Below are 21,498 nucleotides of genomic sequence, written 5' to 3'. Positions count from 1 at the left end.
AGATTATACTCCGCGCCTCGAGCATTAAGCTCGTACGCGGCCGCTTCTCCGCGACCGCGAAATTGTTACCGGGTTTTCGCGCAGCCGTGGAAAAATATCTCGCTCGGCAGTGAAAACGCAAAGGAATCAGAGGAAGGAATTGAAACGTCGTTCGCGAGCGTTTCATCCGCGCTCGCGGAACGCTGCCCCTGGGACTGAAAAACTGCACGACCGTTTCTTTCTCGTGGCCGCGCGAGAATATTGCGTTGAGACGCAAAACATTTGCGAACCATGCCGTCATTTGTATATCATTTACACACAATATGTAACGTGTAGTTCATATGTGCATACGCCTATCGCGCAGAGAAGACCAGCGAGCATTCTTTTTTGTTAGAGATTGTGATAAAATCAACCAACACCGTTGCTGTTTATCGTTTGTCAATCGCTTGAAAAAACATAACCCCGTAAAAAAAAAAACAAATTTACATCCTTTTTTTTTATTAATTCTTTTTTCTTTTCTTTTTTTCTTTTTTTCTTCCGTAACCGTTCTATAACTTTTTTTGACGTCTTTACGCGTCGACGTTGTGGCAAACAATTTCGTACGTCAAAGCACTTAATCGCGACATGTGATGTGACATTTTTACAACTGCTATTTTCAAGTAAATTTTATATTCCATAAAACAACTAACATCGTGGGACATGTTTGATACCCATCGTCAACGCTAAGTCTTAAACCCCTTCTGAATCATTTTAATACGATTTTATTCCTATTATTATCTTCTTCTATTTGCTATCGGCACGGATAATTGAGAACTTCAGGCTTATTCTTATTATAACTTGATTCCGGCGTTAAATGCTAGGCGTTATTTGAAATTAGAGATGCGTTCGCTTAATATTATATGAGTATATCGATATATAGATTTTTTTTTATTTACTAAAAAACAAAGAGAGAAAAAAAAAAAAAAAACATTTTGTCTATTCTTGCTTGTTAAGTAAGTAGCTAACCGTCATGAATATATCGCAGTATTTTGATGATTCGTATGTTAAAGGTTAAAGCTACGTGAATAATTTTATTCGTTAGAGACGAGTTTGATATTAAATATATAAAATGAAAGAATTTTTGTTTCAAGTCCGCGCTAAAAGATATTAACGACAACGTATTAGACGAATGACTGCTCTCGCGTCGACGTATATCTGTTCCTTTCTCGTTTCCTTAAATGATTAATTATTAAACGAGTGCGTTAATAGTTAAACCGCCTTGTTCGCGAAATAAAATTGAGCCGCGTCTATTCCAGCTCTTCCCTTCTAACATTACCGGTCAATTGTAAATGCACGGCATTCCATTACGATTTAACAGACTCGCTAATAAAAGGGTTATTAAAATTTTTTTTCCCGGAAAGTGAATTATTAAACTTAAACACGCGAATTAAGAAATTAACGCCAGGATAATTGTAACCCGCCTGGATTCTGCCTTTTATCTTCCCTTCAGTTCCCTTCAGTTAGGACTTGATATCAAATTGTTATCATAATGACTTAAAATTAACGCAATGACCTATGGGATCAATGATTCGCTCAGGAAGCATCACGTGATTGACGGTTTTGCATATCTGGCTTTCAATTCTGAAAGTACAGCTTTAGTATTTTACGAGACACGCGTCCTGGCGCATCTCCTTTCTTATAAGTGATTTATACAGTACGTATTGCGCGTAGATATTATAATAATGGCTATTATAACTTAGTGTATATGCATGGATGTATCTGTGTAGGTGCATGCGATGTGCATATCACGTGTGTATGTGTAATGTATAAAATAACAGTATACGCAAAATAATTCTGAGACGAGAAAAAAATTTACTTAAAAAAAATGAAAAAAAAAAGAATACAGTTCTTAAAATGTTTCTTTGAGGCTTCGTTTCCGAGCAATGAAATTAAATTAATAGTTATCTATACACTGATCAGATACACATGGTAGACAAAGACGGCGAAACTTATGATCAGATGTAAAGGACCAGCAGCGATCTGAGCTGACCTTTTACGCACGATACGTTTACACAAAAAAGTATAGTGTTGACTTGTGAGTTACGCCATCCCTATCTACCATATGTATCCGATCGATGAGTAGATAATTATTTAATTATTTTACTAAAAGGAAGAAAAAAAATCAGTTTAGAATTTAATCAAAAACCTGTCCTTTCGTGGACACTACAGATAATAATTAAAATTAACGATTACCCTTTAATTATATTTATCAATGCGAGAAAGTAGTTCGCGTTTTTTAATAGTAATTTTTTTTAAAAACTTGTTTAATAAGTTTTCTTGAAAAATTAAAGATTGTGGCAAAAGTAATGCTTCACAATTACATAATTAATATTGTGAGAGTTCAAATAATTTTATTATTACTGCATATATACGATTTCCTGAATAATGCTTTGCAACACAAATTATGACTTAGGTCATTTTTATGTATTTATGTCGTAAGCATCATTCTAGAATATTAACATTTATAATCTGTATACATAAATAATAATAGTTTTTTTTTTTTTTTAATTCTACGACTATTATAAATACAGTTGTCGTCACACCGTGGATGGACCCCACTGCGTGGACACAGAGACGATACTGTTATTACAGACTCTAACTATCGTGTTTCGAACATTGCATCGACTGAGAACCGCAAAATGTTGCATCAGATGAACCCCGATTTTTTGGACGCCAACCCCGACGAAAGCTCAGGAAAAACGTGCCTGGAATCACGCATCGTACGCCCGAGGATATCGCGAAAAGCAGACGGCAATGGTATAAGTTGTTTTCACAGTTTAAATTTACAAGATATACACATAAACGATGCAGAGCGAAAAACTTTTTTGTCCATTTCCTCTTATTTTTATTATTATGCTTCCTGCGCCAACATACGAATTCTAGCCACACTAATATATTTATATATTTTCATCTTTCCTGCATTGCATATGCAAATTTTATGTATTTATAACATATAAATATCAAATCACAAGTCGTTCTTTTAATATATACTGTAGTGATAACAGTAAAAAAAAATTAAAAAAAAATACAAATGTATATTTTTAATAATTGCAAATATTACGTAATATTCAAATTTCTTTTTTTATATCAACGCTATATATAAATTGTTGTTAATTTTTCCGTTCTAAAAAAATTGATGGAAGTTTCATACATTAAAATGTATTTTTATCCTAACTACATCTTTATACATGCATGTTTGTCATTTTTCTAAACTTAAAAGAAGTCTGTTAAATTTGCAAAAATAATTTTTCACGCATATTACAAATATTCTTTCTAATAATGTGGCCACGTATGCTTTCTATCGCACATAACACCTTAAATGTTTTTTAAATATCAATCAAGCAAGCCAGTATATTTTCTATCTCGAAGCAAACAATTTTTTGTATTAAAATGTTAAATATTAAAACAAAGAAAATGGAGTTTGTGAGTAAATGTAACATTTAATTATGCACGATATTTCACAAGCAACTTCGTTGACAAATACTTCAATAATGAAATTTAATATTTTGTCGAATGTGATAGTTTGTATAAAAAATCCATCGTGTAAGTTAATATCGATTGAATTTGCTCCAAAGAAAAAAAGTGAAACAAAAAATTGTTTTTTTTTTCTTTTAATATCTACGATTTAAAGTCTCGATAAAAGAACGTTTTACTCTAACAGCGTCGGAGCGCTTCGCCAATGATTTTACTACGCATCTAGATATTATTCGATAGCCTCCCTCGATTAGCGTCGATTACAGGAAATTCTATCATCAATGGAGATCTGTTGACGCATTCTACTGCACAAATTAAATTCTCGGGCGCATCTGCTGTTTTCCTGTTACTGCAGCATATCGTTCTCTCCACCTGTTCCTCTTTACTTCGTTATGAAATACTCAGATCAAATGCAAATTAAGAGCGCGCCGATATACAGTGACCGGTGGAATAGGTCGATATGCTTCAGTAGTACTTAATTAATTTTTCAAGAAAAAATTGCTTGCGTCGAGCTACTTTAAAACAGGCACGTTTAATGACGTAAATCGCGGAAAAATTGAAATCGTTTATTTAGGAACGTTAAAACTCATCTTTCTATTTGCATCAAATTGTGGCACAACTTAGATTTGATCGCAGAGAATTTTGGAATTCAAAGCTCGCAATTACTCAGCCTGATATTGTCACAAACCGTTCTCTAATAAAGTTCCTTCCGGTTGGTATAATTTAATGGAACAAAGTGCCACAACTTGACGCATCCTGTGAGCTCCTTCGGTCCTAAACCCCCAGAGGACTTTCGTGGAAAGTGTGTTTGTAAAGAGGACACGAAGCTAAAATATTCATCGTTGCAAAATCACGTTGTAGCTTTTTCCCCTGTCAGAACTTTGCACGTAATATTTAAAAAAAAAATTTTCCCTCCCTTTCTCACTTTACTGCTTTTTCCTACTTTGTCTCTTTATCTCTTAATTTCTCTCCTTGCTTCGATATATAATTTCTATCTACTAAAATACACATTTTAATGCACAAGTATCACATACCGAAATGAACATTTCTATGAAGTAGCTTGCACGTTTCGCGACAAACGACGCGGAAGTGCTGTCGCATATAATAAAGATAGAGCGAAACGGTGTCAAGAAATTTCTCTAGGGAGTGAACTGAATCTAGAGCGATGGAAATGAGTATTTTTCAATGAAAGAACAATTCCAAAAGTTAACGCTATCGTTAATAAATTCAGAAAAATATGGGGACTGCGCTTTGCTTCAAGCGTCACGGGGACCTCATCTCCGATTTCTCGTTCCAAGACGTCGCGTAGCGACGAATTCGGTTTACGCTATCGTTTACCGAGTTCCTCGTCATTGCTTCGCGGGATATCCTTTCGGACTTCTCGTTTAAACAAATGATGGATTAAATTAATAAAAGAAGAAACGCAATCTCACGCGCGCGACGTTCGAGCTAATGTCCCGAACGTTTTCATTTCCAGTCACCACGTTTTCCCTAGCCACATTACATTTCTTCGTAAAAGATAAATATCACGGGCGTACCCGGGGGATGTGCGGCGATGCGTGGTTACAGAGAGAATCTGAGTGAGACGGGATAAGATACAGAAAGGCGGTGTCCACGATGGCTCTCCCTACGATTCTCTCGGATATTCACGACCTCGCCCGACATTGAAGTGTATTAACACACTGTGTCCTATCTCCGTAAATTACGATATGCGGAAACAAACACGTGGGCGAGGGCACGCTAAAGGAAAACGGTTCGGATAGAAAATTGCGAATTTCTCGCGTTCAGATCGCACGTACGTGCGGCGCGTCGAAATGAATTATTAATACCTAGCAAAAAATACCCGGCGAAACGGTATCATCGTATCCAGGAAGCGTTTTGAAAAATACATCTTGTGTCATTATCGTATGATAATCAAGCGAGGCGATTGCAAAAAATTGCGCGAGATATCTCTGTAAAAAAAAAAAAAAGTACGTCGATAACCTGCAGATCATTTTAATAATAAATTTTTAAGGAAAGTAGCCGATCGTGTTTCTTACGTGGAATGAAAAAATATATTGTTTTTGCAGATTATATTATGAATTCGCATTGGAACGAGTGCTCTATGTATGAAGAAGCGTATAAGAAGTCACTGGAACATCCGGAGGAATTTTTCGGCGAGATCGGCGGCTGCATTGACTGGAGCAAGCCGTGGGATAAAGTCTTGGACAATTCTAACGAGCCGTTTACAAAATGGTACTAAAAAAAACCACTAATCTACTTTACAATTTTTTTTTTTTTATCGCTAAATATTTTTTAAAAATCTCGAATTTTTTTCCCCTCCCAGAAAAAAGCTTGCTTCAAGTTAAAGAACTTAGTGTAAAGTTCACGCGTCGCTCTTTGTTTAAATATAAACTGTCGCGGTGCAAAGAGTTGCGTTTAAAGACGAATTAATTTCATAGAATTAAATCTTTTTGATTGGTGGGCGTGCAACGCGCAATTATAAAGGAGTCAGAGAAACCTTGCGCTTTTTCTCGTGCAGGTTCGTCGGCGGTGAACTGAACGCTTGTTACAACGCGGTGGATCGTCACGTGCTCGCGGGATTCGGAGAGAAAACCGCCCTTATTCACGACAGCCCCCAAACGTCGTTAATACGCAAAGTGACGTACAACGAACTCTTGGAAAAGACGTCCGTGCTGGCGGGCGCGTTGGCGGATCTAGGGGTGCGCAAAGGGGATAAAGTCATAATTTACATGCCGCTAATCCCTGAGACTATAATCGCCATGCTCGCTACTGCCAGACTCGGGGCAATTCATTCAGTGGTCTTTGGAGGTAATAATAAGGTGACGGTAATCGCAGCCGTTACGAGAATTAAGTTTTGCATCGTTTTATCGTTATTATTATAATAAATGGCAATTTTTCGCATGAACCGCGCGCGAAAGTTGATTCGATAATTTAAAAAAAAAAATATTAAAAAAATAAAAATTAAAAATACGTACGCACGGAAGTGTACAACTGAGCGAAATTGATATTCGCAGATTTACGCTACCTTTTTATACATTCTACATATATCTCTTAATCCAGTATTTCGTTTTAGAACTATTCATCTTAGAAATTGTATTGCATTTTTATTTCAAAGACCGGAAATCATCTTTCGAGCGCGATTTAAATAAAGGATTCAAGCACCACAGTGAAAAAAAAAAAAAAATATTCCGCTTATTAAGCATTATCAATTATTAATGCGATTATACTTGTAAAATACGCATTTCAGGCTTCGCAGCGAACGAATTGGCATCTAGAATAGATCATGCCGAGCCGAAGGTCGTTATTGCCGCCAGCTGCGGCCTTGAACCGTCCAAAGTGATTAAGTATGTCTTTAATCGAAAGGTTTCTTTATTTTCGAAAAGAAAATTTAACTTTCCCAAAGCTGCACTTAAAAAGCAATTTAACGCTTGGAATTTTATTTAGAATTTCTCAACGCATCGTCAGATCTCTAACTTGTGTTATCTCGAAATCCAGATATACTACTATGTTAAACGGCGCCATGGATATGATCATTGTACCGAGGCCGAAGTGCATCGTATTTCAAAGGAGAAATGTGTGGGAGGCTCCATTACTCGAGTCGCAACTCGACTGGGACGATCTCATGAAGCAATCAAAGCCTCATCCGTGCGTAATGGTCGAAGCTAACGATCCATTGTATATATTATACACGTCGGGAACTACAGGTGTGTTTCGAGATACGTAGACGAAGGAATTATAAGTATAAGTCCCGTCCTTTAATTTTTGTCTCATTATTAAATACTTCGAAAAACTATCCTCACTTTAATTCTTCTAGTTTTAATTCTCTAATTATATTCCTTAATTAAATAAAATTGTGGCTTTGCGCGATGATGTTTTCAATGTAATATTGTGAGATTATCACGTTAGGGCAACCTAAGGGGATCATCAGGCCGAGCGGTGGACACTTGGCCACTCTTTGTTGGACTATGAAAACGGTTTACGGTATGAACAAAAATTCAGTTTGGTGGGTGGCCTCAGACTTGGGCTGGGTTGTCGGACTTTCGTACATTTGCTATGGACCTCTCCTCTACGGTGCGACGAGTATTATGTACGAAGGAAAACCCGACAGAACGCCGGATGCTAGTCAATATTTTAGGTTTGAATTAAATTACTTAACTGTAATTGTACTTTTAAATTAAGTCGACATTAATTGGAGAAAGGATTTCTTGGAAAAAGATAAAGATTCTATTTTTATTTAAAAGCAATTGCAAGCGAATAGAGAAACGCGCCTGTGTCTGACTAAATTTCGCTTGTACTGTTCGAGTGAATTATTCTGTAATTTTCATACGGTATATCAGAACTCCTTCGATCTTAATTATAATGTACCGATAATTTAATTTGAAAAACGTCTTTTCTTCCTAGAATCATTGAGCAACATAGCGTAAATGCGTTATTCTGCGTGCCCACTGCTCTACGAGTGATAAGACGAGCCGATCCGGAGATACTACTAGGAAGAAAATATTCGTTAAAATCGTAAGTTCCGAATTAATTCATTAATTGCCCTCCCGATCATAATACCTAATTACAACGAACTGCAATACGGTTCGTGTACGTTAGTAGTTAAAAATAAATAAAAAAAAAAAAAAGAAAAGCATGGATATTTTTTTTCTTCAGCCTAAAAACGATATTCGTCGCCGGGGAATTTTGCGATTACGAGACAAAGGCCTGGGCCGAAAAAGCGTTTAAAGTGCCGATCTTGAACAATTGGTGGCAATCGGAGACTGGACACCCTATCACGGCATTGTGCTTGGGATACGGACATTATGCCAATCTGCCAAAATTCAGTACGGGACTTCCTATACCCGGATACAACAGTGAGTCCATCTCAGCCTAGTCTACGCGATTTCGCTTCCTAATAAGTTACTCATTCGCTTCTCCGTGAAATATATTAAATAAATGAATTCATCGACAGTACAAATCCTACGCGATGACGGAAGCAAGGCGCCGGAACACGAACTCGGACGTATCGCGATAAAATTACCTCTGCCACCTGGATGCATGTCGACCCTCTATCGAGATACCGAGAGGTTTAAGCAAGTATACTTCTCGACATTTCCGGTAAGCAATGCTTCAAAGTAAACACATATATACGAATACGTTCCTACTTATCTTTAAAAAAAAAAAAAGAAAAAAATTTGTGTGAGATTGCATCGAATTAATTATTGCCGAATTTCCACGATCCTAATTGATTCTCTCGTTTGGCTCGCTTCGAGCCGTGAGAAAAATATCAACTGTCCTGATATTCCGTTTAACAAAGCTGTGAACGACGTGAATGAGTCTTGCGACGCTTTGGAAATGTCTTTGGGGTACCGCGTTAATTTATATATAATTATTAATATTAGTCGTTTAATGTAGCACACACAGATTATATGAATTGCTTTCTATTATTATTTTATTGTACAATTTGCACAATTTCGTATGACTCTAACATCGAAACGTGTTATAAAAAAAAACCATGCGACTCACCGGTCGATGCGCAGCAGCGGAGTTATAAAACAGCAACGACGATTCTGTAACAAAGATAAAAATTAAATTGTAGAGAGATTGAAATATTCACTTTTCTTCAAAAGACATATAATATTTACCCGATTCTAACTTTTTACTTTAACAATTGAAACAAGTTATCAATATTATTCAAACATTTCTAAGACAGTGAAATTCTAATTAAAGTAAAATCTAACTAAATTATTTTTCCTTATTAATTATTAAACCTGATTTTTATTGGTATTAAAATGACAAAGTGATTCCGATAAACGGCACGAAAATGTTATTTTTATGGGAATAAAAATTGATCTTTACCCTTGGTTGCTCCGCCGATGCCTGATGTCCATCCAGGACCTGCTCCTCCTCTCAGAATTCGAGTCTCATCCACACAGGTCACACGAATCATACGGGTCACACGCGGAACTTGAGAGATAATATATCGGTACTTTTGCAGGGCTACTACGACACGATGGATGCAGGGTACATCGACGAGTTCGGCTACGTTTATGTCACGGCGAGAGACGACGATATTATAAACGTGGCCGGCCACAGAATATCCACGGCCGCGTTGGAGGACATTATTCTAGGCCACATCGACGTGGTGGACGCCGCGGTTGTTGGGGTGCCCGATCATACAAAGGGCGAAGTACCACTTTGCCTTTACGTTAGACGAGAAGGTTGCTATTACTTTCATAATTTAATTTACAGAAAAACAAATTGAAATATAATTTCGTAGATAATTCATCAATTATATCAATATGAGATATTTGATCAAAGTTCTGAACTAATTAATTAAAATTGTTTACTCTTGAGTTTTAAACTTCTTTAATAAATTGATAAGAATTAGAGGATTGATAAGGGGTTACTTTTCAGACGCGATAAGCAACGAAGAGGAGATAAATCAGGAGCTGGTCGCGCGAGTACGCAACATGATGGGACCCATTGCATCCTTTCGCTACGCGGCCGCTATTACGGCGTTACCTAAGACACGCTCGGGGAAGATAATCCGCAAATCAATCGCTACATTGGCTCGATCGAAGCAAGTCAAGGTAAAAGCGAACGCCGATCGCGGGCACAATTAACACTCGAATATCCTCTTCTGCCTGTAAGGGAAAATAACGAGCTACGTTACATTAACATGTCGAGTCGATTAAATCCATGAAATTCACATATTAAGATTTGAAAATCTCACCTTCTCGTCGTTTTCCGCGCAGCTATTTTCAACTACGACTCCTTTGCAGATACCGAGCACAATCGAGGATCCAACAGTATTCCGCGAGATCAAGGAGGCTCTGCAGAAGCTCGGCTACGCGAAACTGGCTCCGGATCCACAGTGACCGCATCTTCGCACGAAGAATTTCACCGCGCGCGACAGGAACTTTGGGAAAATGCAAAAAGAAACAGAAGAGGAGAACCGACGCACAACTTTCCGGGACGCGGAGCGGCGCGAATTGACCGTGGCGTCCTCGTCGCCTCCGGTTGCAGGTTGACCAACTTCCACGCGCGCCAGACATGTTTACCGACTCCCGGTCTCCTCTGCTTTCACCCGCGTACTTTCTGCATTTGAAAAAACACAAAAAAAGAAAAAAAATTAGCAAGAAAAAAATACAGGTCCGCGCGCGGAATATGCATTCAAAGCGAGAAAAAATAATTATAAACGTTAGATTCGCATATTTTCTTTCATCCACTTTGATCAGTTTGTACCGCGCGAATAAGCTTGGCAAACTCCTTGCTAGTTCAAAACGGTAATTAGTTGCTAAAGTAAAAAAATATTATAAATATAAGCACTCACAGGGCGCGGGGCGCATTTCTTAAACTTAAATACTTTACAAACACTATGCTGTCACTTGATTTATCTCACTTGCATCTGGCACGAATATGTTACGTAGGAAATCATCGCGTTCTATCGTAAGCCGCCTTCGTTGCAGCGAACACCATACCTGCTTTCCAATGTATGGTACCCTGAAAGGAAGATATGGAATTTGGTGCGGCGAACGACGACGGCCGATGCCCATATCTGCCTTTCAGTGTAAGTACATCCACGCGTTCCTATTAAAATTATCAGGGCACACTTTTTTGCAAATTTGTTTTTAATGACAATATAATAAGAAACAGTATAATAATAATTGTAATATTAATTTTATAATTATAAATTGTTGTGTAACACTATTTTGTTGATTTATTCAATAAATTTCTTTTCCAACTCTTACCACCACTTTAATAATAATTATTCAATAATAATTATAATTATTAATCATATATTTCCTTAATGTTAATTCCACAATCGATATCGATCACTTACTCCACTTCCATGTGTCGCACCTCAGAAGAATAAAAATATCGTGTTTTTTTCTTGTTTTATTATCAAGGAGACACGGTTAATTATTTGATCATCATCCGTTTATAATTATTTCCAATGCAAGTGCCATCATTCAGCTTATCTAATAAAAGGAACACACGCTCTTGAGTTTTTTTTTCGATTGTGTATGTCTCCTTAACTATATAGTCGAATCTATTTGCTCTTGTATCAGGCTATAAATATTTTTTTTTCCTTTTTCCCCGCTCTGTTCCCCCCTCCCCCGCCCCAGTTACCCGTTGCGTCGGTAGCACGTGGACGCACGTATTGTTTGTATAGCTCTGCGGTACATAGGTGTGAGAGTTGTGTTATATGTTACATTATTACTAATTCACCAGAATTTCATCATGCCCGCTCATCTGCTTAAAATCTCGTGTGCTCGCCTTGCATCGTCACATATTTGTCACATCGAAATAATGATCAATTTTTTTTTTATTATTAATCTGTCGTAACACTTAAGCAAGTTCTTTTTCTTTTTACTCGACGACTTTCAGCACCTTGCCAATTGCGATAGTTTTATCTGAAATCACAAGTACATGCATTAAAAATTATCGTTAATTATCATAAATTAAATAATCATTAATGAACGAGACAAAAAACGGTCGCGGTGGAAGAAACAAAATGCGGTGTACTTACTTTCATCCCTAAGAGTAAAGCGGCCCATTTGTTGGAATAATTTGAATCTTTCGAGACATATAACGCCCGCGCATTCGATTCTCATTATAGCAACCTGATCCTGTTTAACAAACCTTGGCCTCGTCTTACTTTTATCGCCCGTTTTTTTGTCTACGAGGCAGATGAGTGCTTTCACCGTGACTTCCTCCGCGGCGCAATGAATGTGCATCACTGCACTGTATCCCGCGCAAATTATACTTTTGTGTTCCAGAATTACCACTTGGGCGTCGAAGACCTTACCGGTCTTAATAGGATTGTTACTGTCACATAAAACAAATCCAGGACTGACATCTTCCTCTTCGATGCCTTTTAGCTTGATTTTGACATTTTCCCCTGGACCAACAGACGTCACTTCTTCATCATCCGACCACAGCTGGTCCACTGTTACTGCCGTCTGTGCATTCAATTTCGTATATTATTTTTGTAAACATACACATTTGTTAGATTAGATTACGTTATATTAGAAAACATCTTTAAATCTAATGCTAATTAATTTCTAAACTAAAAAAATATATACGTACCCTATTTGGCATAACGAGCAATGACTGTCCTTTTTTGGCTTCTCCTGCTTCAACTTTTCCCATAACCACTGTCCCCATGTCCTTGTACTTGTCAACGATTGGCATAATAAAAGGTCCATTGCTTTTACGATTAAGCGAAGGGAGCGAATCGATAAAAGGTATGAATGGTGGGCCGCTATACCAATTACAGAGGTGTTCGGGTATTGGATCCTTTAACCCGATACCAAGTTGACCAGAAACTGGCATGAACGTAAGGTCTTTCGCAGGATTGAATCCTAATTTACGAAGATATGGCAGTATCTTATCCCTGAAAGATACACGCGGTATTCTATTCATGTAAATCTATAAAGACGCAGCATTATCATCGACAAACTACGAGTAAGTTAAATATACTACAAACAAAAATAAATTTTATGATTTTTTAAAATATCCTTAATATTCTATATTTATATATCTATATATTTTTTTTTTATCGCAAAATCTTACGCGCTTATTGCATACCTGCATTCATTGTATCGGCCTTCATCCCACTCCACAGTAGGATCATCCATCTTATTCACTAATACAACCAAATGCTTGACGCCCGCGGTTTTAGCCAACATAGCATGCTCTCTCGTTTGACCCCCTCTGTCAAAGCCCGTTTCAAATTCACCTTTCCTCGCGGAAATAACAAGTACCGCTAAATCGGCTTGCGCCGCACCGCCAATCATATTCGGTACAAAGCTTTTATGGCCGGGTGCGTCTAATATTGTAAAGTGCTTTCGTTCTGTTTCGAAGTAGGCTCTCCCTACTTCAACAGTCTTCCCTTTTTCTCTTTCTTCTTGATTTGTGTCCAGCGCCCAACTTAAGTACCATGTTTCTCGACTTCTTTCTTTCGCTTCCCGTTCGTATTTCTCTAAGGTACGTTTGTCAACCATTCCCGTAAGTGCCATAATCTGGCCTCCGATAGTCGATTTTCCAGCGTCTGCAAAATTAAATATTAAATATATCCTTTAATAATTAAGAAATTAAAATTATTAATGTTTTAATTTCTTTACAAATTGGTATTTTAACACATTTATATTTTATATACATATATATTTATATATCTATCTGTTTCAAACTACTACTTACCCACATGCCCTATAAAAACAACATTAACATGTTCCTTTTTGCTTTTAGTGTCCTCTGCTACTTTGACGGGTTTCTTTTTGGGTACTTTAACAACCATTTCTTCATCTTCATCATTATCAGCCTAGAAATAACATCAGCATAATGATAAAACAAATACTAAACAAAATATCGTAAAAAATATCGTTTAAGATTATATAATAAAAATATGCAATATAGAAAAAATAAGTTAACGTTTTTAAGTAAATTTATATTTACCTCTTCGTTTTCTGGAGTAAGTAGAGGATCTCCATCAACTGCTGCTTCTTCCCAAGAATCTGCAGGTTGATGTTCTGGACTGGTATTTAGTTGGTCATTAACGTTCGGCGGTGGAGCCCCTCCTCCAGCAGGAGGTTCCTCAACTCGACTGCCGATTGGGTCTGCCAGAATGGGAGTAGAATTTTCTATAAAAAACATAGCTTTTAGACATGTGCTCAGTAATATGTTTAAAATAATACAAAGAAATATAAATTTTTCAATACAGATAGGAAAAGGAATTTGATTAGATAATGATGTGTACATGTATCAATATTTATGATAGTTTCACGCATAAAGTGGTAACAGTTACATTTTTTTAGAAAAATTATAAAAAATATATTGCACTCGATATTTTAGTCATTATTATAAAAATAACCAGAGCAAACGCAGACGAGTAGCAAAATTTGAATTAAGCTCGTCGAAGCCTACAACATTACCGATTACGATTCCGAATCCGATTAAAGTGTGTCTAATGTTTCTCCGATACAAATCAGCGAGGCACTATTAAAAAACCAAAGTCGCGAAACACCAAACAGAGTGATAAGATCTACGACGATTTACCTCACTCTCTCATTTTACAATTTTAATCTCAGGCTCTTAGATATGATTTTAATAATCGTATAACGATCAATTAATACACTAGGCAGATAATCACGGCGCTGGGAAATAGTTTTTAGTCCAGCTCGGTCTCAGAACCGAGGATATCTTTATATATAAATGAAACCATATGGTATCTAAGAACGCGACGTCTGGAACACGGCGAGAGGATGAACTCCGCGAGGGACGCGAGGGGTCCGTCGCTACGTGTCTCGCCGTCCCGCGGTGGACAAAGGTTTCAAAGGGAAAGAACGACGTGACGGCCGAAGGGGTTAGTCGTGGCGAAGGGCCGCGTGCGTTGTACCACAACACGGCGGTGTGCGCGGCGCTCCGCTCGCGGGGGGAAACGGGTTCAGGTGATCAGCTGGGTTGAACTTACCGTGTATCTCGACGGGCACGGAGGTGGTGGTTGCGGTGTTCATAACGGCGGCGGCGGCATTGCACGGGCTGCCGTCGGTGGCCGCCGTCGCGGTCGTCGCAGCGACGTTGCTCTGCGGCGACGAGCTGATGCAGAAGGAAGGCACGAATTCCGCGGCGTTGACATTCAGAGTAGAGAACTTGCTCTCGATGGACTTGTCCTGCGACGTGGGCGGGCCGACGATGTCGCCGTTGGTGTCCGCCTGCTGCTCCCACGAGTCTGGTGCTATGCTGTTCGCCATATTAATCAGTTGTTTCGGCGCACACACAGCCGGCCCGCTAGGCTAAACGGATAATACGATTTCTCGCGCGGTGGAGGTGGGCGCGAGGGAAAGAGCGAGAGAGAAAGAGAACAAGAGGAAACGAGATAGCGGGAGGGAGATTGGGCGCACGAGGAGTCGCACACGCTGCAACGTGCCACTGCGCGTTCCAAGCTAAGAACCGATGTGCCACCGGAGGTTACCGGGCGCGGGACGGGTCTTAAAAAAATAGTTAATTTTCCAGCACACTCGTCGCGTAACACACACACACGTCGCGTAACACGCGCGTACGATCGCTACCCCGCGTGCGTGCGTGCGTGCGTCCCCCGTGGTCTGCTTCGATGCTGCTGCTCCTGCTGCCGTTCTGGAGCGGGTGGTGGTGCTGCGACCGCTGCACTGTGACCGGAAGTGCGGGAGTCAAAGTACCGCAGCGCTAATGGCGGCGGCGCACACAGGCTCGCGTTAAAGTCACCTTCAGCACTAGTTCATGCCAGGGGCGCAAACCAATCGGAGGCTGCAAAGAGCTTAAAGTACGTATCACATTATTTTCGGACTCGCCTAACAAATATATAATTTTAATTTGCTTCTTTCCAATTACTCACATTTTAATTAATCCACAATCCCAAATTCCTAGCACGTGGTTTGACCTTCGACAAATGTTGTCACGCACGTGTTCTAAGTATTTTTCTCGTAGCTATTTAAATTTTTTATGCTCTCATTAGTCCTTTCACGACCATGATTATGCACCCGTTCTGTTTCGAGTGCAGAAAACGTAACACATCGCGAGAGAAACTCACACACACACTTGTAGTTTCCGCAGGCTGCATTCACTCGTTTAGCGTCTCGGCCGATTGTTTTGATTTCTCGTGATTTTCTTTTGTCGTCGTAACTGATCCGATATTTCCACCGTCGAGAACATGGATTTATTGGGGTCCATCCTGAAATCCATGGATAAGCCACCGTCCGTGAATGAGAAGCAGAAGGCATTCATAAAAAGTTCGTTGTTTCAACCTAAAAATGTTTTGAAACAAATACAAAAAAAAAAGAAAACGTGAATGAGAGTGTTGGTATTTACATAATAATATTAATTTTTTTTTATTACGCAGAACAGCAGGAGGAAATTCAGAAACGTCAAAAAGTCGAGGCAGAAAAGCTAAAGATCTTTCGACAAAAGGTAAATCCAACTTACACATGTATCTTTTTATTCTTCTATCTAATCAGCTTGTCTAATGTATCACCTTTGTTTGTGTGCAGGCTGAAGAGAAGATAAACAAATTCCTACAAGATGATAACATAAAGGAATATAAATTTCCTGCCATGGATCAAATACACAGAAGTATCATGTATATATATATATATATATATTATTTAAAAGATATAAAACTTACAAAATATATGTGCAATCTAATGACCTCTGTTTTGGGTTTCAGTCATGATATAGCAGAAGTGGCTAGTGTCCTGGCCTATTCCTTTGGTGAAGAAGGTGTTGATCGATACATAATGATCTTCAAGAGGGAGCATGCACCTTCAGAGGATCAGTTGAGTACACTGCGCAAGGGTGAGGAATGGAATGAAGAAGTTGCAAAAAGACTGAAAGAAGAAAGAGAAAGGAAAGCCAAAGAGGAAAAGGAATATGCAAATTCTAGAAAACGAAAAGAGAATTTTGTACCTAACAGTTTTTACAAAGACAAATATCAACATTTGATTGGAAAAGAAGCTGCTTTAGAAGCAGCTAAGAAAACAGAAGCTAATAGTAGTTATGGATGTGGTAAGTACAAATACAGAGGTACATTCCGATTCAACATCTTTTCGTCCAAGGTATCATTCTATCCTTGTCTAACATTTAACAAACAACAAGGATAGAATGATACCTTGGACGAAAAGACGTTGAATCGGAACGCACCTCAGATATAAATATAGTTAACAAGTTATTTTTAATTTTTACTGCAAACATAAGTTATTAATTGTTGTAACTTTGAAGTAAACAATTAATATTTATTAAATATAAGATCATAAATTATAAATTAAATATACATAATTTTTATAAAGTTTTATGAGAAATGAGTATTATTTATGTTGACAGTAAAAATTAATAAACTAATGACGAAACAAATACCTTATTTCATATATATTAAGTGTATATATCTGAATATTAAATTCTTGCAGTTCCTAGTGAAAATAAAAAAGATCAAAGAAGTATAGAACAAACTCTAGCCGATATTCGCGCCAAAAAGAGGAGGATGGAAATTAATAATGACACCAGTAATTGCAGCGACAACAGTACAAAATAGTGCTATTATTTAAATAATTATAGGCATACATAAATTATACATATGTATCTAATTAAACGTGTAAATAATTCAACATATTAGATATTTTACAACGTTGTTACAAGTTACTGCATTATATGTACCATTAGGGAAATTATTTCATAATGTGTTTTATCCGATTTCCCTTGTCCGCTAAGTATTTTTTGAAAGGTACTATAATGGTTTTATGATGGCGTTACGATTAATATTTACTTGTTAGAAGTGACGGATCACTTCTATTTCGTCTTTCTATGATACTTGTATTACCAAAGAAAATTGGATCTTCTATGTACAATATAATACATCATCTCGTGTATATATATAATATACATACATATGCACATATATGCATGAGCATTTGTTCCTGTGATATTTTTCTTTTGTTTTCTATAACATTAAGGGACTCTGTCTCTTTATTTCCAATTTAAAGGTATTCTGTGGTGGAGTATTTAGGAACTGAAGTTCTCGGAGCCGGTCTTGGCTTTGTAGGAGACGGGGATTCGAAAACTATTTGTTCTTTGAGAGCGAGCAGCTTTGTAAACTTTAGATTTGTTGCAGATTTATACAGTTCCAGGCCACGGACGATAACAATATCTCGCACGTAAGCTGCATTATTTTGTACTAACTTTCGCTAAAAAAAAAAAAAATATCGTAAAATTAAACTTTATTTTTCGATATATAGTAATGTGAGAAAACAGTGATGCTCACTTACCTCTTGTTTTAATTTTGGATCTGTAAGCGAGACAATCAAATGTTGAACTTCGACCCGCATCACGGAAACAAGCACACCGTCTATCGTAGATATAAGCTCAGGTGTGACTACGCTAAGGCAATCTTCTAACAAACTGACATAGAACTTAGAGAAAGTTAAAATATTGGACGTCAATGGTATCCAACAATCGTTTGTCTGAAATGACGGTATACCGATACCAAGATCTTCAAGCTCGGTTAACAGCTTTTGGAGATTCTGACTAGTTTCTAAATTAGTCGGCCGCCAAGTATCCTCTGCTACATAACGTTTCGCTGTATCCATACAGTTTTCTCCCGCGTCCTGTATAGCTTTGGCTAACGGAGATCTAAGTTGTCCATCTAATTGATAACGAAAATCCATTCCGAGCTGAGTCAACTAGAAATTAAAAGTTTACAATGTATTTAAAGATGCAACATTATTGTTAATATTAGAACGTATATATACCTGATCGCAGTGACTTCGAACAGCGACGATGCATTCTACGAGCATGCTTAGCGTAACCTGTGGCACGAACAGCTGCTGAGCTAAATGCGACGTTAAGTGCTTCACTTCCTGACTACACCACACAACTAGGCCTTAAATAGCAATATACAAATAAAATTAATGAATTGATCGAGCAATTATCGAAAACGTTTATCGATGTTAAATTACCGGAAGTGCAGTTTGTGGATTTGGGAAAGGTTTTCAGAAATTCTCTCGCTATCTCCACTATATTACTAAAGGCAATCGCGCTGAGCTGCTTCACATAAGACACTATCGTACCATCCTGCTTGATCCTCTTTAATCGCGCATTTAAAACCGCACTGCACAATCGTAGATACAAGTGGCACGCTTGTGCGCTTCTATTAAGCTGTATTAAAAGTTTGACTACGCGTCGTGCGCTTCTTAATCCACCGCCTTGCAACGACTTTGCTTCCGCGCTCAATTCCAGTTCCTTAGTAAGAACGTTCACCAATGAACGACCTCTTTCATTTACTTTCGTCTGAATCTCCGTCAGTAATGGCGTTGACTGAGCGTCTTTTAAATAAACTTTCGCCTTTTCTAATAAACTGTATGCTTCTTCGAAATGACGTTGCGCTATGCAAGAATCTAAATCTTCGGCTACTTCCAGCACCCATTCTGGAGGCGGTTCGTAATATTCCGAATCGTCGTCATCGTCCATTCCTAATAAAACGATTTAAACAATCTTAAAAGTGCTAGACAAATAAAAATTTAAGAAAATTTATGCAAAAAAAAAAATAATAGAACGTATATATTTAAACAGAAAATTTCAATAAAATGCAGGATTTTATGTTACCTAATGTATTCGATTCCAAAGACATTGAGCGAGACGGCGCCGCTTTGTCTTCTTTCGGATGCTTATCGTTATCTGGTGTGTCGGTTAAATTCTCCTCTGCCAACTTTGCTCTTTTCACTTGTTCACATTTATCTAGCCACTCTTTCTGCAAGATAAATAGTTTCAAATAATCTCCTCCATTATTTAAGTTTATTGTTTTCAAGGGCACTAACTTTACTTGTCGCCGTAGGACACTGGAACACTCTCGTATCTGAAAACGCCAATAACTTAAACGACAGTTTTACGCTGCCGTGATCTCTCACATTAACGATTGCCAGACTTTCCAAATTATAAACTGCTTGCATTTTATATCTAGGCGGGCCACGTCTACCGCCATTTGCTAGCCAGGATGCAATCATTAAGACATCATTAAACAAGTATGCGTGAACTCTTTTTAATGGTGTACCCTCAATCGGATCTAATTCAAGCAGAGAACCTTCGTGTAAGCACACTCGTCCTGGAGTCTCAGCTAAACTCTATATAAAAAAAAAAAAAGACAAAAAATAAAGCACACAAATATTTTATTAATATTTCTAAAATATTGTTACGCTCGCGATGTACGGCATTCGGGCCGCGCCGAAAGGGTGGTGATCGAAAAAACGGAGGAAGAAATAGTGAGACTGTTATCTCCCTCAATTTTTCGGTGGTTCTTAGCGACCGGCACTTCGCGGTATGTTAATTATGGGTTTCGCGTGAGGATCGACGCACATCACGATAGCGTCATACGTTAAGTCGCCTCAGCAAATGCCATATCTGTCTCTCAGTGTACATTTGTATCCGAGCTCGTTAATAAAATTCTTGTTTTTTTAAAAAAGGTTTCTACGTGCGAGTGAAAGATCGTAAAAGTGCGGCAGTGGAAGTCCTATAAAATTTGAACGGGCGCGGGCGCAACAATATTATTATTAATTTATTATCAAATGCCAACCAGAGCGCCTTCCACATTTTCTATCAACTGAATAAGTTTCTGCTTTTGCTCTTCTTCCTTGGATACAGTGTCCGTCGAATTCTCGTGTTGAGACTCGGGCAAGTCCTCGAAAACAACACCTGTAGTTCTAGTCGAGCCCAGTGTGCTCAACAAGGTCCGCTGCTCGCTCAGGAGTTGAGACAGCTGATACATCTCGCTCTCCAGATGCGAAATCTCTTTGGCGGTTTCGATAAATTGCATATAGTTTTGGTAGACATTTCGTTTCAGTTGCGCCGATGTATTGTTCGCCAGTTCCTGAATTTTAGCGCGCTGCTGCCTAAGTTCATCTGCGCCAACGCATTGTGCACTCAACTCCTTCACGACTACAAATAGAATAAAAAAAAATATTATACAAATATAACTCATTGTTATATTATAAAGTGACTGCGTGTGATTGCATCGTATTAAGGAAATGCAACGCAGATCCTGAATATTTTACGACAAGTGTTACATCATTCAAAATAAAATGCGGTAAGTACCGTGACAAAGTGACTTATTAATTGTCGAATTTTGCGCCTTTCGGCGCATTACGCGCGTCCGAGAACTTACATTTCTCCGGGTTAAAGTCCTCAGCCGCGAAAACCTTCGCCAGGTTGTTATCGGCCATTGCGAGAGTATCGTCGTCCGCGGGTAAGTGTTTTCACTATCGTCAACAATTTCGATTACGTGGCTCTGTCATTTTACGTTGCCGTCGAACTCCTTCGTCGTCGCCTGTCACAAATAAATCAACATGATTTCGCGTCGGTTTACACCTCCGCCCCAGATCTAACCTCGCTCGACGTATCCCGATATGCCGCCGAGAAGGAAACTGATCGGTAATGTGTTGTCCTCAATTATCGCGCAGTAAAAGAACCAAAGATGGTTCGTTATCCAGCGTTCAGGTTTCA

At 38.3% G+C, this 21,498-nt stretch overlaps 4 protein-coding genes across 5 annotated transcripts; 2 read left to right on the top strand and 2 right to left on the bottom strand.

The window, feature by feature from the left end:
- Positions 1-1,170: 1,170 nt before the first annotated feature.
- On the top strand, positions 1,171-11,227 carry LOC139104877 (acyl-CoA synthetase short-chain family member 3, mitochondrial). Its single transcript, XM_070660615.1, has 13 exons — positions 1,171-1,672; positions 2,550-2,775; positions 5,562-5,727; positions 6,014-6,303; positions 6,743-6,839; positions 6,991-7,199; positions 7,402-7,630; positions 7,897-8,007; positions 8,149-8,348; positions 8,447-8,592; positions 9,473-9,695; positions 9,892-10,067; positions 10,260-11,227. The coding sequence occupies exons 2-13, from the start codon at positions 2,658-2,660 to the stop codon at positions 10,353-10,355; spliced, it is 2,061 nt and encodes a 686-aa protein (XP_070516716.1). The 5' UTR covers positions 1,171-1,672; positions 2,550-2,657; the 3' UTR covers positions 10,356-11,227.
- Erf3 (eukaryotic translation release factor 3) lies at positions 11,172-15,606 on the bottom strand. 2 transcript variants are annotated; one of them, XM_070660618.1, is made up of 7 exons: positions 14,954-15,606; positions 13,939-14,099; positions 13,684-13,804; positions 13,072-13,534; positions 12,571-12,877; positions 12,011-12,443; positions 11,172-11,894 (listed from the first exon to the last, which is right to left on the bottom strand). In XM_070660618.1, exons 1-7 carry the CDS (start codon positions 15,231-15,233, stop codon positions 11,851-11,853), a joined length of 1,809 nt encoding a protein of 602 aa, XP_070516719.1. In that variant the 5' UTR covers positions 15,234-15,606; the 3' UTR covers positions 11,172-11,850. The 2 variants fall into 2 exon arrangements, with proteins under 2 accessions (XP_070516719.1, XP_070516718.1); XM_070660617.1 differs by having other exon boundaries at positions 13,939-14,123; positions 14,954-15,605.
- A 411-nt stretch (positions 15,607-16,017) lies between these two features.
- LOC139104886 (sperm-associated antigen 7 homolog) lies at positions 16,018-17,905 on the top strand. Its single transcript, XM_070660632.1, has 5 exons — positions 16,018-16,247; positions 16,358-16,425; positions 16,506-16,594; positions 16,682-17,019; positions 17,418-17,905. Exons 1-5 carry the CDS (start codon positions 16,169-16,171, stop codon positions 17,540-17,542), a joined length of 699 nt encoding a protein of 232 aa, XP_070516733.1. The 5' UTR covers positions 16,018-16,168; the 3' UTR covers positions 17,543-17,905.
- On the bottom strand, positions 17,518-21,466 carry Exo84 (exocyst 84). Its single transcript, XM_070660614.1, has 9 exons — positions 21,382-21,466; positions 21,161-21,322; positions 20,573-20,934; positions 19,821-20,123; positions 19,609-19,753; positions 18,963-19,475; positions 18,756-18,886; positions 18,273-18,686; positions 17,518-18,191 (listed from the first exon to the last, which is right to left on the bottom strand). Exons 2-9 carry the CDS (start codon positions 21,216-21,218, stop codon positions 17,985-17,987), a joined length of 2,133 nt encoding a protein of 710 aa, XP_070516715.1. The 5' UTR covers positions 21,219-21,322; positions 21,382-21,466; the 3' UTR covers positions 17,518-17,984.
- Positions 21,467-21,498: the final 32 nt, after the last annotated feature.

Source organism: Cardiocondyla obscurior, linkage group LG08, assembly GCF_019399895.1.
Source record: "Cardiocondyla obscurior isolate alpha-2009 linkage group LG08, Cobs3.1, whole genome shotgun sequence".
Lineage (NCBI taxonomy): Eukaryota > Metazoa > Arthropoda > Insecta > Hymenoptera > Formicidae > Cardiocondyla > Cardiocondyla obscurior.
Note: the sequence above shows the minus strand (reverse complement) of the source record. Positions and strands in the feature narration are given on the sequence as shown.

Excerpts from the sequence above, each read along its gene's own strand:
- Exo84 (XM_070660614.1), bottom strand. The coding sequence starts at position 21,218 with ATGGCCGATAACAACCTGGCGAAGGTTTTCGCGGCTGAGGACTTTAAC. Across the intron at positions 20,124-20,572 it reads AAAATGTGGAAGGCGCTCTG|AGTTTAGCTGAGACTCCAGG; the intron begins GTTGGCATTTGA and ends TTTTTTATATAG. Across the intron at positions 19,754-19,820 it reads GTCCTACGGCGACAAGTAAA|AAAGAGTGGCTAGATAAATG; the intron begins GTTAGTGCCCTT and ends TTTATCTTGCAG.
- Erf3 (XM_070660617.1), bottom strand. The coding sequence starts at position 15,233 with ATGGCGAACAGCATAGCACCAGACTCGTGGGAGCAGCAGGCGGACACC. Across the intron at positions 12,444-12,570 it reads TGCTCGTTATGCCAAATAGG|ACGGCAGTAACAGTGGACCA; the intron begins GTACGTATATAT and ends TTGAATGCACAG. Across the intron at positions 11,895-12,010 it reads CTTTACTCTTAGGGATGAAA|ATAAAACTATCGCAATTGGC; the intron begins GTAAGTACACCG and ends TTGTGATTTCAG.
- LOC139104877 (XM_070660615.1), top strand. The coding sequence starts at position 2,658 with ATGTTGCATCAGATGAACCCCGATTTTTTGGACGCCAACCCCGACGAA. Across the intron at positions 7,200-7,401 it reads ATACACGTCGGGAACTACAG|GGCAACCTAAGGGGATCATC; the intron begins GTGTGTTTCGAG and ends TTATCACGTTAG. Across the intron at positions 10,068-10,259 it reads CTCGATCGAAGCAAGTCAAG|ATACCGAGCACAATCGAGGA; the intron begins GTAAAAGCGAAC and ends ACTCCTTTGCAG.
- LOC139104886 (XM_070660632.1), top strand. The coding sequence starts at position 16,169 with ATGGATTTATTGGGGTCCATCCTGAAATCCATGGATAAGCCACCGTCC. Across the intron at positions 16,248-16,357 it reads GCAGAAGGCATTCATAAAAA|AACAGCAGGAGGAAATTCAG; the intron begins GTTCGTTGTTTC and ends TTTATTACGCAG. Across the intron at positions 16,595-16,681 it reads CAAATACACAGAAGTATCAT|TCATGATATAGCAGAAGTGG; the intron begins GTATATATATAT and ends TTTGGGTTTCAG.